This window comes from Trifolium pratense, linkage group LG4 (assembly GCF_020283565.1).
Source record: "Trifolium pratense cultivar HEN17-A07 linkage group LG4, ARS_RC_1.1, whole genome shotgun sequence".
Lineage (NCBI taxonomy): Eukaryota > Viridiplantae > Streptophyta > Magnoliopsida > Fabales > Fabaceae > Trifolium > Trifolium pratense.
In genome coordinates this window covers 23,062,117-23,074,350 of record NC_060062.1, presented here as the reverse complement: position 1 = coordinate 23,074,350, position 12,234 = coordinate 23,062,117, and the positions used below count along the sequence as shown (strand labels likewise).

General features: G+C 34.0%; 1 protein-coding gene across 2 annotated transcripts; it reads right to left on the bottom strand.

Annotated features, from left to right (window-relative positions):
* Positions 1-4,273: 4,273 nt before the first annotated feature.
* LOC123923112 (serine/threonine-protein kinase TOUSLED-like) lies at positions 4,274-11,750 on the bottom strand. Of its 2 annotated transcripts, XM_045975760.1 has the most exons (17): positions 11,328-11,704; positions 10,954-11,196; positions 9,888-9,974; positions 9,555-9,761; positions 9,374-9,424; positions 9,037-9,144; positions 8,886-8,930; positions 8,481-8,593; positions 8,329-8,395; positions 7,668-7,734; positions 7,153-7,250; positions 6,907-7,086; positions 6,544-6,754; positions 5,894-6,158; positions 5,653-5,707; positions 5,297-5,458; positions 4,274-4,757 (listed from the first exon to the last, which is right to left on the bottom strand). In XM_045975760.1, the coding sequence occupies exons 2-17, from the start codon at positions 11,173-11,175 to the stop codon at positions 4,662-4,664; spliced, it is 2,034 nt and encodes a 677-aa protein (XP_045831716.1). In that variant the 5' UTR covers positions 11,176-11,196; positions 11,328-11,704; the 3' UTR covers positions 4,274-4,661. The 2 variants fall into 2 exon arrangements, with proteins under 2 accessions (XP_045831716.1, XP_045831715.1); XM_045975759.1 differs by having other exon boundaries at positions 10,954-11,750.
* Between the last annotated feature and the right edge of the window lie 484 nt (positions 11,751-12,234).

Genomic DNA, 12,234 nt, shown 5'->3' with positions numbered 1-12,234 from the left:
GCTGATTCACAATCTCCAACCTTTTCAAAGATATCAGGGCTTACACTTTGATGAATTATGAACAATGCCTTGTAGTCTTTCTTCTTCAATTCTTTGTGTTGAGTTCTTTGAACCTCTGTTGCACCTTCTGAGAGTGATTCCACACCATTAATCACTTGATCCATCACATCTTGATAATTGAACAGAACTTTCATCTGTTTGCTCCAATTATCATAATTCTTTCCATCCAAAACTGGAAGATTCGCAGGGAATTGACCATTGTTAAAGGTTGCCATGGTTAAAGCACGAACCAGGCTCTTGATGCCAGATGTTGGCGCAGCTGAAGCTAGGCTTCGATCACTTTGGCCTGCACAGGCCTAGCAAGCAAGCAAGCAATCAAGGAAACACGCGCGCGCTGCACTGTCACTTTGGCCAAGCCAATGAGCACAGTTTCTGCAGGATCTACAATCCTTGTTGCTGCAACAATGGTGAATGAATGGAAAGGAAGAAAAGCACTTGTTTAACAGAGGAAGAAGAAGAAGATGATGATTAGGGAAAAATAGAATCAGTTTTATTCATCCACAATGGGGAAAAGTAGTTGATTACAATCACTAATCATGAGCCAATTATTTATACTAGATCATCACAATAGTTGATGATTCTCTTAGGCCCTAACCAACTAACAACTTCCTAACTGACTCTAACACACTCTAACAACCTAGGTAAATCAAATCTAACTGACTCTAACAAACTCTATTAACAAACTTCACTAACAAACTAACTAACTTGCTTAAGAAGCAATTAGTTACATTTTCACTTTTGCTAGCTTGCACACCAAGTCAGCTTATGCACAATATGAATTAACCATCTAGAGTCCTCTTAGATTCAACAATTACTAGCAAGAATATCATATTCTTGTATATGATATTATTGTTTATCTCGGGGTATCAGGAAAGTTACCACATCGAAGAAACTGATATCCAATGTTATTCTTGTAGCTTTTATGAACAATACAATAAACAAACCTCAATATCCAATGATATCTAACACAATAGATTTAATTTTGACTATTCAATATACAATAATATTATTTTACTAATCATTCTCCTGAAATTTTAATTGCAGGTTGCAACCACGATGTGCTATTTACTACATGATTTATTATATACTAGTAATTATTTAACAAAGGAGAGTGTAACTTTAGTCATTGAGATGAACATGTTATAATGTACGTACAAACATAACACAAATCGGTACTCCTTTTTTTTTTTTTCATTCTTATCTCTCTCTGTGCGTTCAACAACACTCTTACCTTGTAAAAAGACTCAACCCTCAAAACAACACTCTTACTTACCCGGCCATAAGCAAAAAATTCAAAGACTAAACTCACAAGCGCTCTTACCTTTTACTACTAAGGAAAAATTCGTAAGAGATCCAAAGTTGTGGTAACCGGTAAGTTTCTTTAATTTATTTCTACTGCTTTTTACTACTCTCTTCTTTTCCAAACCATGAAAATTGTTTTCATTTTTTCATTTTTTTATCACTTTAACAAAATCAGAAAATCCTCCTATCTCCTTTAATTATTCCACTTTTAACGAAAACATAACAAAAAATGACATTTCTTTGTTTGATGATGCAACCAGGGGCGGAGCCATTCATGGGCTGGACAGGGCCATGGCCCGCCCCAGAATTTTTAATTTTTTTTCATAGGTATACAATTTAGCGGCGGTTATAAACCCCCGCTACATAGTCTGTGTAGTTTGTTAAATTTTGTTTCGCGGGGGTTTCATACCATACAATCAAGTATTCTTTAACATGTTTTCAGTTTGCGTGGGTTTAAAACCCCCGCTAGTTTTACGTCCCAGAATTCAAATATACTTTTTAATTTATTTTTTTAAGCATCCCTTCTAATGTTTTATTGTTTAATAATTTATAGATGTCTTAAAAATGTGTAATTTATTTTGTCGAAGTATTCAAGTATATTTTTTTGGAGAAAAAAGTACTCAAATTTTTATTTAAAATAGAGTTTGTGCATAAAAATTCATGTTTGATCAATCTTTTGTTAAAAAAATTTAAATTTTTGTTAGAGAGATGCATATAATATTATAAAAATAAATACAAAAACTAATTAAAAAGTATGAAATTTACACATTTGACATAAAATATATTTCATAATATATTTTTAAAATTTATTTAATAAACATGTTAATGGTTCACCTTTTAACTACTTTTGAGATATGCATACTAGACAAACTTTCGATATGATATATCTTTTTTTTAGTAATTTCTTTTGCATGTTCGATTTATATTTGTAGCGGCCCGCCCCAATTTTTCGGGCTAGCTCCGCCGCTGGATGCAACACTAAACAATGGAAATATACGGTTAACAAAGTTTGGGCATAGTGATACACCATCACCAACTGCACTGGTTAATAAAGATTTGTTAACTTCTTCTTCAATCTCCTTTATCACAAATTTTTCCTTTTATATTTCTCAAGTGCCAAATCATAAATTTTCAGGATATGATTTTACCTTATTTTTTTACCCCTGAACCTCTGGAATCCAAACATCCGCATGTGGAAGGTTTGGTCTACCAAAAAGGTTTTTATCAGTTATTATTGGTCTACATATATTGTAATATTTTTTCTATTTTCGCTTGTGAAGCCTCTGTGCTTCCTTTTTTTTGTCACTTGGCGTGATATTATTATTTTCAAGTAATTTCATAATATCAACATCTCTATTAATTTTACTTTATTTAGAAACACATTTTTTTCGGTGTTTATATGGGTACATGTAAGCGTGCGTGGACACATTTGTGTTACTCTCCCAAAATAAAAAATTACTTTCGCTAAAATGAAAAATTATTTTACCAAAATTAAGGTTTGACCATAGATTCCCAAGTCGATTTTCTATTGACTCAACCTTGAAAAAAAATGCAAATAAATAAATAAATATCATACTTCGTTTCTTCACTTCACTATTCAACTTCACAAATCACAACCATGAAAATTCTCTTATTTTTTCAATTGTCATTGTTTTCATAACCTTAACACAAGATGATGGTCGAGGATTAATAATATTCCAGAAGCACCTTCATATTACTCAAAGATGTACATGTGGCTATGCTACAATGTAGTATAGAGTGTTTTGAGATTAACAAAAGGAGACAAAACATGAGAGAATAATTAGAGAGGATCCAAATTCGATTTTTGTACACCCTCTACACTTTATAAAATTTAACTTAGTGGACTATAGTTTATTCCTCCCAACTAGAGTTATATATTGACGCATTCATAACCTCCTTTTTTAGTATTTATTCTTCTTTACCTGCTTATTGCATATACTTGGTGTACCTCTCTTGGTGAATCTCAATTTGCATTTCAGCCTATGAAGAATCACGATTGCATATATATGACAGACAAAGAATACCAAATATTTACGAACATGGCAATGAATATATTGGCTGGTGTGGAGACTGACAATTTCAATACTAAATTTATGGAAAACAAGGACTCAGGAGAACAAATTGCAAGTGCACATGCAATAAAAAGAAGTTTTGTTTCAAAGAATCACATGAGCATCAAGGATAAACCTTAGTTCAAGAGGAAAAAGGATGATGGACTGTTGGCTAACAACCTTGTTGATACAAATGCTTGTTGACAAATTTGATGGATTGTTGGAGTTGAGAGCTTGACAAGGAAGAGTATGGCAATGAGGACATTAACGGCCTTAAGGAAGACTTTGAAACAAAATAAAAAACGGAGAGAAGTGAAAAGGTATTGTGAAGCAGACTCAAGCGATGACAATAATAGTGGTGTGGTTCGTTGTTGACTACCAAGTTCTAAGACTGATAGAGCTCAACAAGCATGCTGTTTGGGGATGATGACCTATCAAAGGAAGTGGAGAATCTTTTCTTCATACCCTTGTTACCCTATACAAATTGTGGTCACCACACCCATTCCGCCACAATGGTAACATGTAAAATGCCATCCTTCTACTTGTTGAGCACACAAGAGTTCGTTTTTGAGAAGAGGTCAGGGAGCAAACAATTGCTACCATTAATGATTGATGCACTACAAACCCTACACTTACGAGAATTAAGAAACCCTAGATTTCAAAAATTGGAACGCCAAAGTTGAACAAGTGTGGAACTAAGAAGAATAAGAGGTGAAATTGCAAATACTAGGCTATTATTCAAAAAATACATCACGTACGATGGTTGAAAACTACTTTTGTACCAGGCACCACATACTAGGCTAAACCACATATTAGGCAAATGTAACATAAACAAACTGTTCAACAAAATATCTTTAAAATGGCAGCCAATCAATATCAATATGAATTAAAATCCTATAATTTGGTGGCAAGAAGAGTACTAAAAAATCTGGAAAACCTTCTCACCAACCTATACATCATCATGACCCTTTTAAGGTCAAGTAAAACCAACTTGCCTTTTGATACTCCAACATTTTGAACCAAATGTTAAATGCATGAAGACAACAAGACTTCCTTTGATCCTTTCAGAGTGAGGAAACATTCTTTCTCTGACTCATTCAAGATAAAAAAAAAATTTACAACCTGTACAAATTCTGACAGATATTTTAGTGACCGAAGTTAGAAGATGAAATCCCCGTATACTTTTTTCGTGGGGTGAAGGTAACAAAGCCAAGTCAATGATCATCATTACTTTTTTGTGTAAGTGAGATATGGATCTTGAGCAATGGTTAACACATCTGGTCTCTCGGCCTGGTTATATGTAAGACATCGCCGAATAAAATCCTGACAAAATTGTAAACATAGTAGAGATAATTGTCAGGTTTCATAGTAAGAATTGTAGATAGTAGGTATTATTTTTTTGGATTTGACTCCTTTAAAGTAATGAATGCTCTTTAGATAATACAATACAGAATTATGATTATTGATTGGAAATCAACGGTTGAGATTTTAACTACTTTGAGAATACAATGCCTAAGAAATTTTATTGTGGTTCTGGTGATGATAATTAGAATGATAAATAATTTAAATGAAAAAAATATCTTGCACTATCAATATTTTCTCGTTGGTGCAAATTACTTTCAAAACTATCAAACCATCACCATTTTAATGGCATTGTGATATGGAGGAGAGACACTGCACATTCAATTAAAATTATGAAGGATATTTTGTGCTTGAGCATGGAATAAAGTTGAATATTTGTTCAATAAATATAACCCACAACAAGCAAAGATTGTGTCCACTATCGAATAATATAAATAAATGAAATATGGCAAAGAACAATCAGCCAGGGGCAGTAATTAATAGAAAAGGGCTCAACTAACCTTTGCCTCACTAGAAATAGTAGGCCTAGAGGGAAATTCAACTTTGCGTGCCTTAATGATCGTGTCTTCACGAAGTATTCTCTCTTGTGTTTGGTCGTGTCCGAAAGGACGTCTGCCAAAGAGCATTTGATAAAACAAAATACCAGCAGACCAGACATCAACCTGTTTTCCACAAGTCAGAAACGCAAGGTGATTATCATTATCCAATTCTTAGTTGTTTGCACAATACCAACCAACCATCACAACACTTATGTTAAAGTGAAATAACAGTTTTGAACAAAAGGACTAATAAATGGAAAATTGATCACACGCAGAAAAAACCTATTCGTGTATTTACAAATTAGAAAATTATTGACCTTGGATGATATAAGTGGTGTCTTGCTGAGCTCAAAGCATTCAGGAGGCAAATACCTGCAAATCAGAAAAGAAAAAAAGGCATAAGAGGCTTTATTAACGCAAATGTTAAAAGATCGTGGAAACATGAAACGAGCATCAAAGTTGAAGTATATTGAGGAGACTGAAGCTTAAAACTAACAAATTTGGAACACTTCAAAATTTGAAATCCTACAACAATGATCTTAATTCTTAGTCGCTTACCAATATGTTCCAGCACCCTGGGATGTAAGTTCCATACCCTGGGATCCCACGTCATTCTCCACTATCTTGCTAAGACCAAAATCAGTCACTTTAGCGATCCCAAGTTCATCAAACAAAACATTTCCAGGCTTTAAATCATAATGAATAATCTTCAGTGTTCTTTTATTCATGTAAACAAGGCCATGGAAAATCTGACTTAAAATGACCTTAGCCTCCCTCTCAGGCAATGTAGGCGTTGCTTTAAGAACAGCATCAAGATCTTTCCCTGGTAGAACAAAAGAGGATCAGAGGAAGGAGTGATAGACAAAACAAGAAATCAAACATACAATATTTATAGGTCTTGTTTGGATAAACAACTTAATTAAGCACTATGTAAAATCTATCTCTGTAATATAAGATAAAATCATATTGTTTTCAAATAAACTTTAAATTGTTTTCAACTTTTCATAAGCTATCCTGGAGAGCTTATGGAAATAAGTTGGAAACATCTTATGGACATGTCATTAGCTGTTTTCATTAGCTCTTTCAAACAATCTCACAAGTGCTTAGGCAAGTAGACAAGCTCAAATAACTCGATCCAAACAGACCCATAGTTTGTCACAAAAGTCAAAAAAATAATGATTTTCATAAAACAGATAAGGTGCATATACCACTACAATACTCTAGCACCGTGCAGAATGTATTCGTATCAATCTCAAAGATGTCCCATAAGCGAACAATGTGAGGGTGAACCAATGTCTTGTGAATATTATACTCTCGAAGTGCATGCCTTATGTAACTTTGCTTCTTCTCTTCACTCCATTGAGCATTTAAACCATGAAGTTTGCAGGCAACATATCTATGCTCCACCAAGTCAAAAGCCTGCTGGAGCAAAAAGGTATTTATTTACAATTGCCAATAAAGGCAAAGGAACTCTCTAGGATTTTGGTTTTACTAACTCAACCTTGTATAATATTTCCTAAAGTAATATAAATATGAAAAAATGATTACTATTGAACTATAAAAGTTTAGACCTTGTACACCTCGCTGAATCCTCCCTTTCCGAGAAGGTTTAGAAGGGCATAACGATGGTTTAGAATCTGAAAGTTGTTGAACCGTGAACCATCTTCATCCCGTATGCGTTTCATTTCACGAATTAGTCTGCCCTTCTCTAGTTCGTAGCGGTCCCTCTCTCGCAAAACAATTTCTTCTTCCTGAAAATTATTCCACCATTAGAAATATAAAGAGGAAATAAAATAATTCGAGAAGTAGCAACTTACCCGTTTAATGCTGGCTAGTCGACACTTATAGATTTCCTCGTGCATGAGAATAATATCTTCCAGCATTCCAGCCTCTGCATCTATTCCTTCACTCTTATCTTCAACCATAGAAAAGGAACAAGCAAAACAAAACTCAAACCATTAGAAAGTGAGCAGAATAACATGATACAAGATAGTCTAGCAGTATCTCATAGCCTGAAATAGATATTTATTGAGTCAATTAGCCATGTTAAGGAGCATATTCATGATTTATAATATAATCAGGGTAATATATAAATAAATAAATAAATAATGAAGGCTATTAAAAGTTGATGCAAACAAATCACATAGGGTACTGTACAGGTTTATTATGATCAGTGGTATATGTTATAATGACAATTGGTACAAATATACAAACTAAGAATGAAGGGAAAGGGAAAGCGGAAAAGGACAGTCATTCATGTGGTCCGCTTAACCCCTCTTCCCCAAGTGAAGCAAGACAAATGTTAAGAGAAAAAAAGGAAACCTAGTGTTACCTGATTGTTTTTTCTTGAACAGCTTCCGCTGGCGCTCAACTGCCTCTTTTGATTCTATTAGTTGTTTCTGTAAAATATAAAATCAAGAGATAAGGGAATTCATGTTATTACTAATGCAAAAAACTACCACAGATGTTATGGAAACATTCACAAAATACACCACAAGCTAATGCCCCTCAATCATAGTGAAAAGGGAAACGCTTAGAAGTTCGAAGAGAAGACACCGTCTATATAGTTGCCTTTAGTCATCAATCCAACAAAAGCAAAAAGGCCCAAGTGTGATAGTATTTAGAATCTAAGATCATTAATGAGAAGCCCATAAAACCATGGTTGCACAAATGAAACACATAAATATCTTTAGAGACAGTTTAACTTAACGTTGATGTGTTACATGAAAAATAAATTGATTTGTTTTTATAGTGTACATACAAATATTCATGCAATACGGTTAAAATCTATACTTCAAGCATTGGGCAGTGTAGATCGATACAAGTCTCTAGTGTTTATCTATTTTGAACAGGAATCTCATCTTGAATCCCGATATATTAAGAAGAAATTGTCCCAAAATGGATGTGACATCTATGATACTACATGCAAATACCATTGGTGCATAATAAATTCAATAAATAAATACGAAGGGGTAGAAAGAGATTTGACATACAAGCTGGGCATTAAGATCCTTTAACGCCTGACCATCTTCCCATGTCTCCGATATGATAGTACCAGCTCTAAAATTCATAATCAAACCAATAAGAAAACCTAAATAAAAATAATATAAAAAAGTATTTGTCACAAACAATGCTCCACCTATACCTGAGTACACCAACATTTCCAAGCCTCAATGAGTCTTGTCGTACTTTTAGCCTTGCTTCTTGTCTTTCAGCCTTTGAAACTGATATCAGCAAATCAGATATTATTTTTGTTCTCTGCAAAATACAAGACCAAATGTGAATATGCTGGCTTAACTTATTTATTATGCATGACAAATAGAATGCTCCTTAACTTATTTTAGATTATTTAGAACAATAACCTTTTTTAAGAAGTTTCATGCAGGCAGATTTAGTGTCACATGCAAAAGTGAATCCACCACTTTATTATATTTTAAATAACATTTTAACATGTATACTAAAAGGAGTGTCGTGTCTAGGTAGAATCAAGAAGGAAAGTTTAACTGCAATTAATGTGCAATTAAAAGCTAAAAGCTAAAAGTAATCAAACCTTAGGCTTCATTTGTTGTTCAAGAGCTTTCAGTTCCTTCAGTTCCTGCATGTGCCAAAATAAAACATTAAAAAGAACAGAAAACCATCACATTAATTTCAACAACTATCAATTCACAACTCTTGTTGCAATTGGACAAACATTGGTTTACCATTTCCAACTGCTGACGAACATTCTGATTCTCAGAGTTTTCTAGCTTTGCTTTACGCAAGTCTTCCTCCAACACAACAATTCTTGCACGTAAAGATGCAACCTCCTCCTAATTTAATAGAAAGATGAAATCAGATAAGAAAAAAAAAATTGAAACTCACAATAATGAAGTTTTAAAGTATCAGCGAAGTCATGCAGATATGGTGGGGAAAGAGACAATTGAAAGAGGTCAAATCAAAATTCTAATTGTGAACATATAAAGCCGAACACACGTTTACTGTCTTAAAACTTAAAAGTGGAACTCAATAATGTAACTCAATAATATAGAAGAGCCATACCTCTAATGAAGCACTATTATCATTATGAAACTGATCTTTGATTCTACCATCCTGCAAATAAATGAGTTTTATAGTGAACAGTCAAGGAGTACAACATAAATAATCATTCCATAAAATTTATTGCTTGAGCAAGATGTCATTCCCATAGCTAATAAAACTGAAACTGTTGTAAACTGCTTACTTTATTCTCATTCTGACCATTTGAAGCAGAAACTGTTGGGGGAGAAATTTGTGATCTGGTTTGATCATTACTTTTGGATCCACGACCCCTACCTGAACCAGAACTCCCTCTTCCACGACCAGATCTCTTTCTATTTGCTTCGACATTATTTTTTGTCTCCACGGCCTCCAAACTAGCCTGTCTTCCATCAGTAACAGCAGATTGCAACTACAAAGTATTTAGATTTTAGAAGTAAGCCAAACAAACACAATTTATCCGACAAATTTCCGTCACATCTATTTTATACTATACTATATAGCGAAGAGTATACAGAGTTTCCATATGAAAACAAACCTCAGCACGTTCAAAAACATCAGCAGTATCATTTTCAGGTTTTGGGCGCTTACGCGTGTTGGCTTGAATCAAGAACTCCCCGCCATTCTGGAATAGAAATATGTAGATAAAAACAATCTATTAATTCAGTCTATCAAAAGAACGCATCCAAGAATTGCTCGTACAAAATACATAATCTTCTTGTCAGGAAAAATAACATACACCACATATTTATTACCGGGTCATGCTAACTAGTGCCCCCGGAGCACTAGTTAAGGATACAAAAAAAGCAATTTTTGCATTGGAAATGACACTTTTTATACTTTACAAACATTGACTACACAAGTTTCAATGTAATTTTACTATAATTAGTATCCTTAACTAGTGCCCCGGGGGCACTAGTTAGCATTTTCCTTTATTATATCAAAAACCATAAAAAGATAAACAGTGAATAAACAGTCATTTTGGTCCTCAAATGTAAGGTGGACCAGGCGGAGCGGTATGACTACAGTTCTTGAATGTATCAAATTACAAAGTATCCCTAAATGTGTTTTCTATTACTAATTTCACTGACCAAACTTACTAATGGACGGCATGTTCAATGACCAACTAACTAGCAAAATAAATATGCGAGCATAAAACCGACCAACAAATGATACATTTGGTTTTTTTTCCTAATTTTGATACATTCAAAGATGGAAGTTACATTCAAGGACCCATATGGCTATTTACTCGATAAACAATCATTCAACCAACAAAAATTACAACAACAAACTATTAGATCAGCATTGAAAATCCTTATCACTACAAGCAAATAAGCAACAAATATGAAGCCTCATGAATACATAAAACCTATGAAAAGCGCGAACGCGCAACTGACACGAACATGAAGCCTCATGAATACATAAAACCTATGAAAAGCGCGCACTCGACACCAATAATAATTTGAGAAATGACACAATTCAATGTAACTAACTATATGTATTGGTGTCTAGTAGTGTCCGACACTAAGACACGCCTAATCCGAGGAGTGTTCGTGCTTCATAGCATAAAACTCATCTTGCAGATAAAAATGGATAAAACTTACATCATCATCGGAGTCACTTGAAGTACAAGGTTCAACCAAATCTTCAACTGCTCCACTGAATTTCCCAGCTGAAGAAACAGAAGACCAACCTTGTTGCTGAGAAGCAGAAGAAGAACCTTTTCCAACCATTCGAGCTTCAAGCTTAGCAATCTTTGTAGGCAGAGACTGATCCGATTGGTTAGAAGAATTCGACGAAAAATGCACAAGCATGTCATCCGACATTGTTGCTTCTGTAACTGTAAACTGTTTTTCAGAAACAAACAAACAAAATCATTCAAACCCAACACGCAATAATCTCAGAAAATTCAACCCTTTTGAAAAAAATCGTTTCTTTGATGAGAAAATACGAGTTCATGAATTGAATTTGGTTATACCCATTCGTGATCAAAGAGCAAAAGGTGTGATTTTTAAGAGACCCACGTAAAGAAATTAGGGATTTATGAAATTTACGAAACTTCTGAATGGGAAAATAGCAGAAGCAGATGAAAAATTGAAAAGGGTGTGATTTTGTGATGGGAAATTTTTGAGTATCTTTAGGGTGAAGAACTCGAAGAATGAAATGATTGTGAAGAGAGAATCTAGGGTTTTTGAGTTTGGTTAAGAGTGGTAGAATTAAAACCTTGGGAGGGAAGATTGATTGATTAAATAGGGTATGCGAGAGAATGAGGCATGACTTTGAAAAGAAAAGAAAAGAAAAGAAGAAAAAAAAAGGAAGTAATAAAGGCTTGTTTTCAAGTTTTCTTCTTTGTGTGACTAGTGTTTTTCTTTTGTGAGATTTTTGTGGGTTGAATTTGTTCATGGGAAAGTAGTTTCTAAGGTCAAAATTGGAAATAATTAATGAGTTGTGGCTTTTTATGATGTAGATATTGATAGTTTGATTTTGATAGGATGATTTGTGTGTTTTGGTAAAACGTGTTTTAGATATGAAGTAAAGTTAGAATGTTAGTCGTATGATTAAAGATCGGACGATGACTGAGATTGCATGACTGCATGGATTATTTGATTGGAAATATGGGGTAGAATGGTAAATAATGAAAATGAGATGTATAATGTGAGATTGGTACTCCTCAAATCTAGTGATGTGATGTGAGATGAATAGTTTTTTTTTTTACCTTATGTATGTGTTTGATGGATGTAATATGATGACCTGATGAATATATCGTCTATCTTTGGACCTCGCCAAGAACGACGATCGGAGTTGGTGAAATGCGGCAGAGAAGATGGCAATATTTTCCGATGTGAAAGTAACAAAGGTTGGGTTTTTTATGTGTTTTTTTTTTT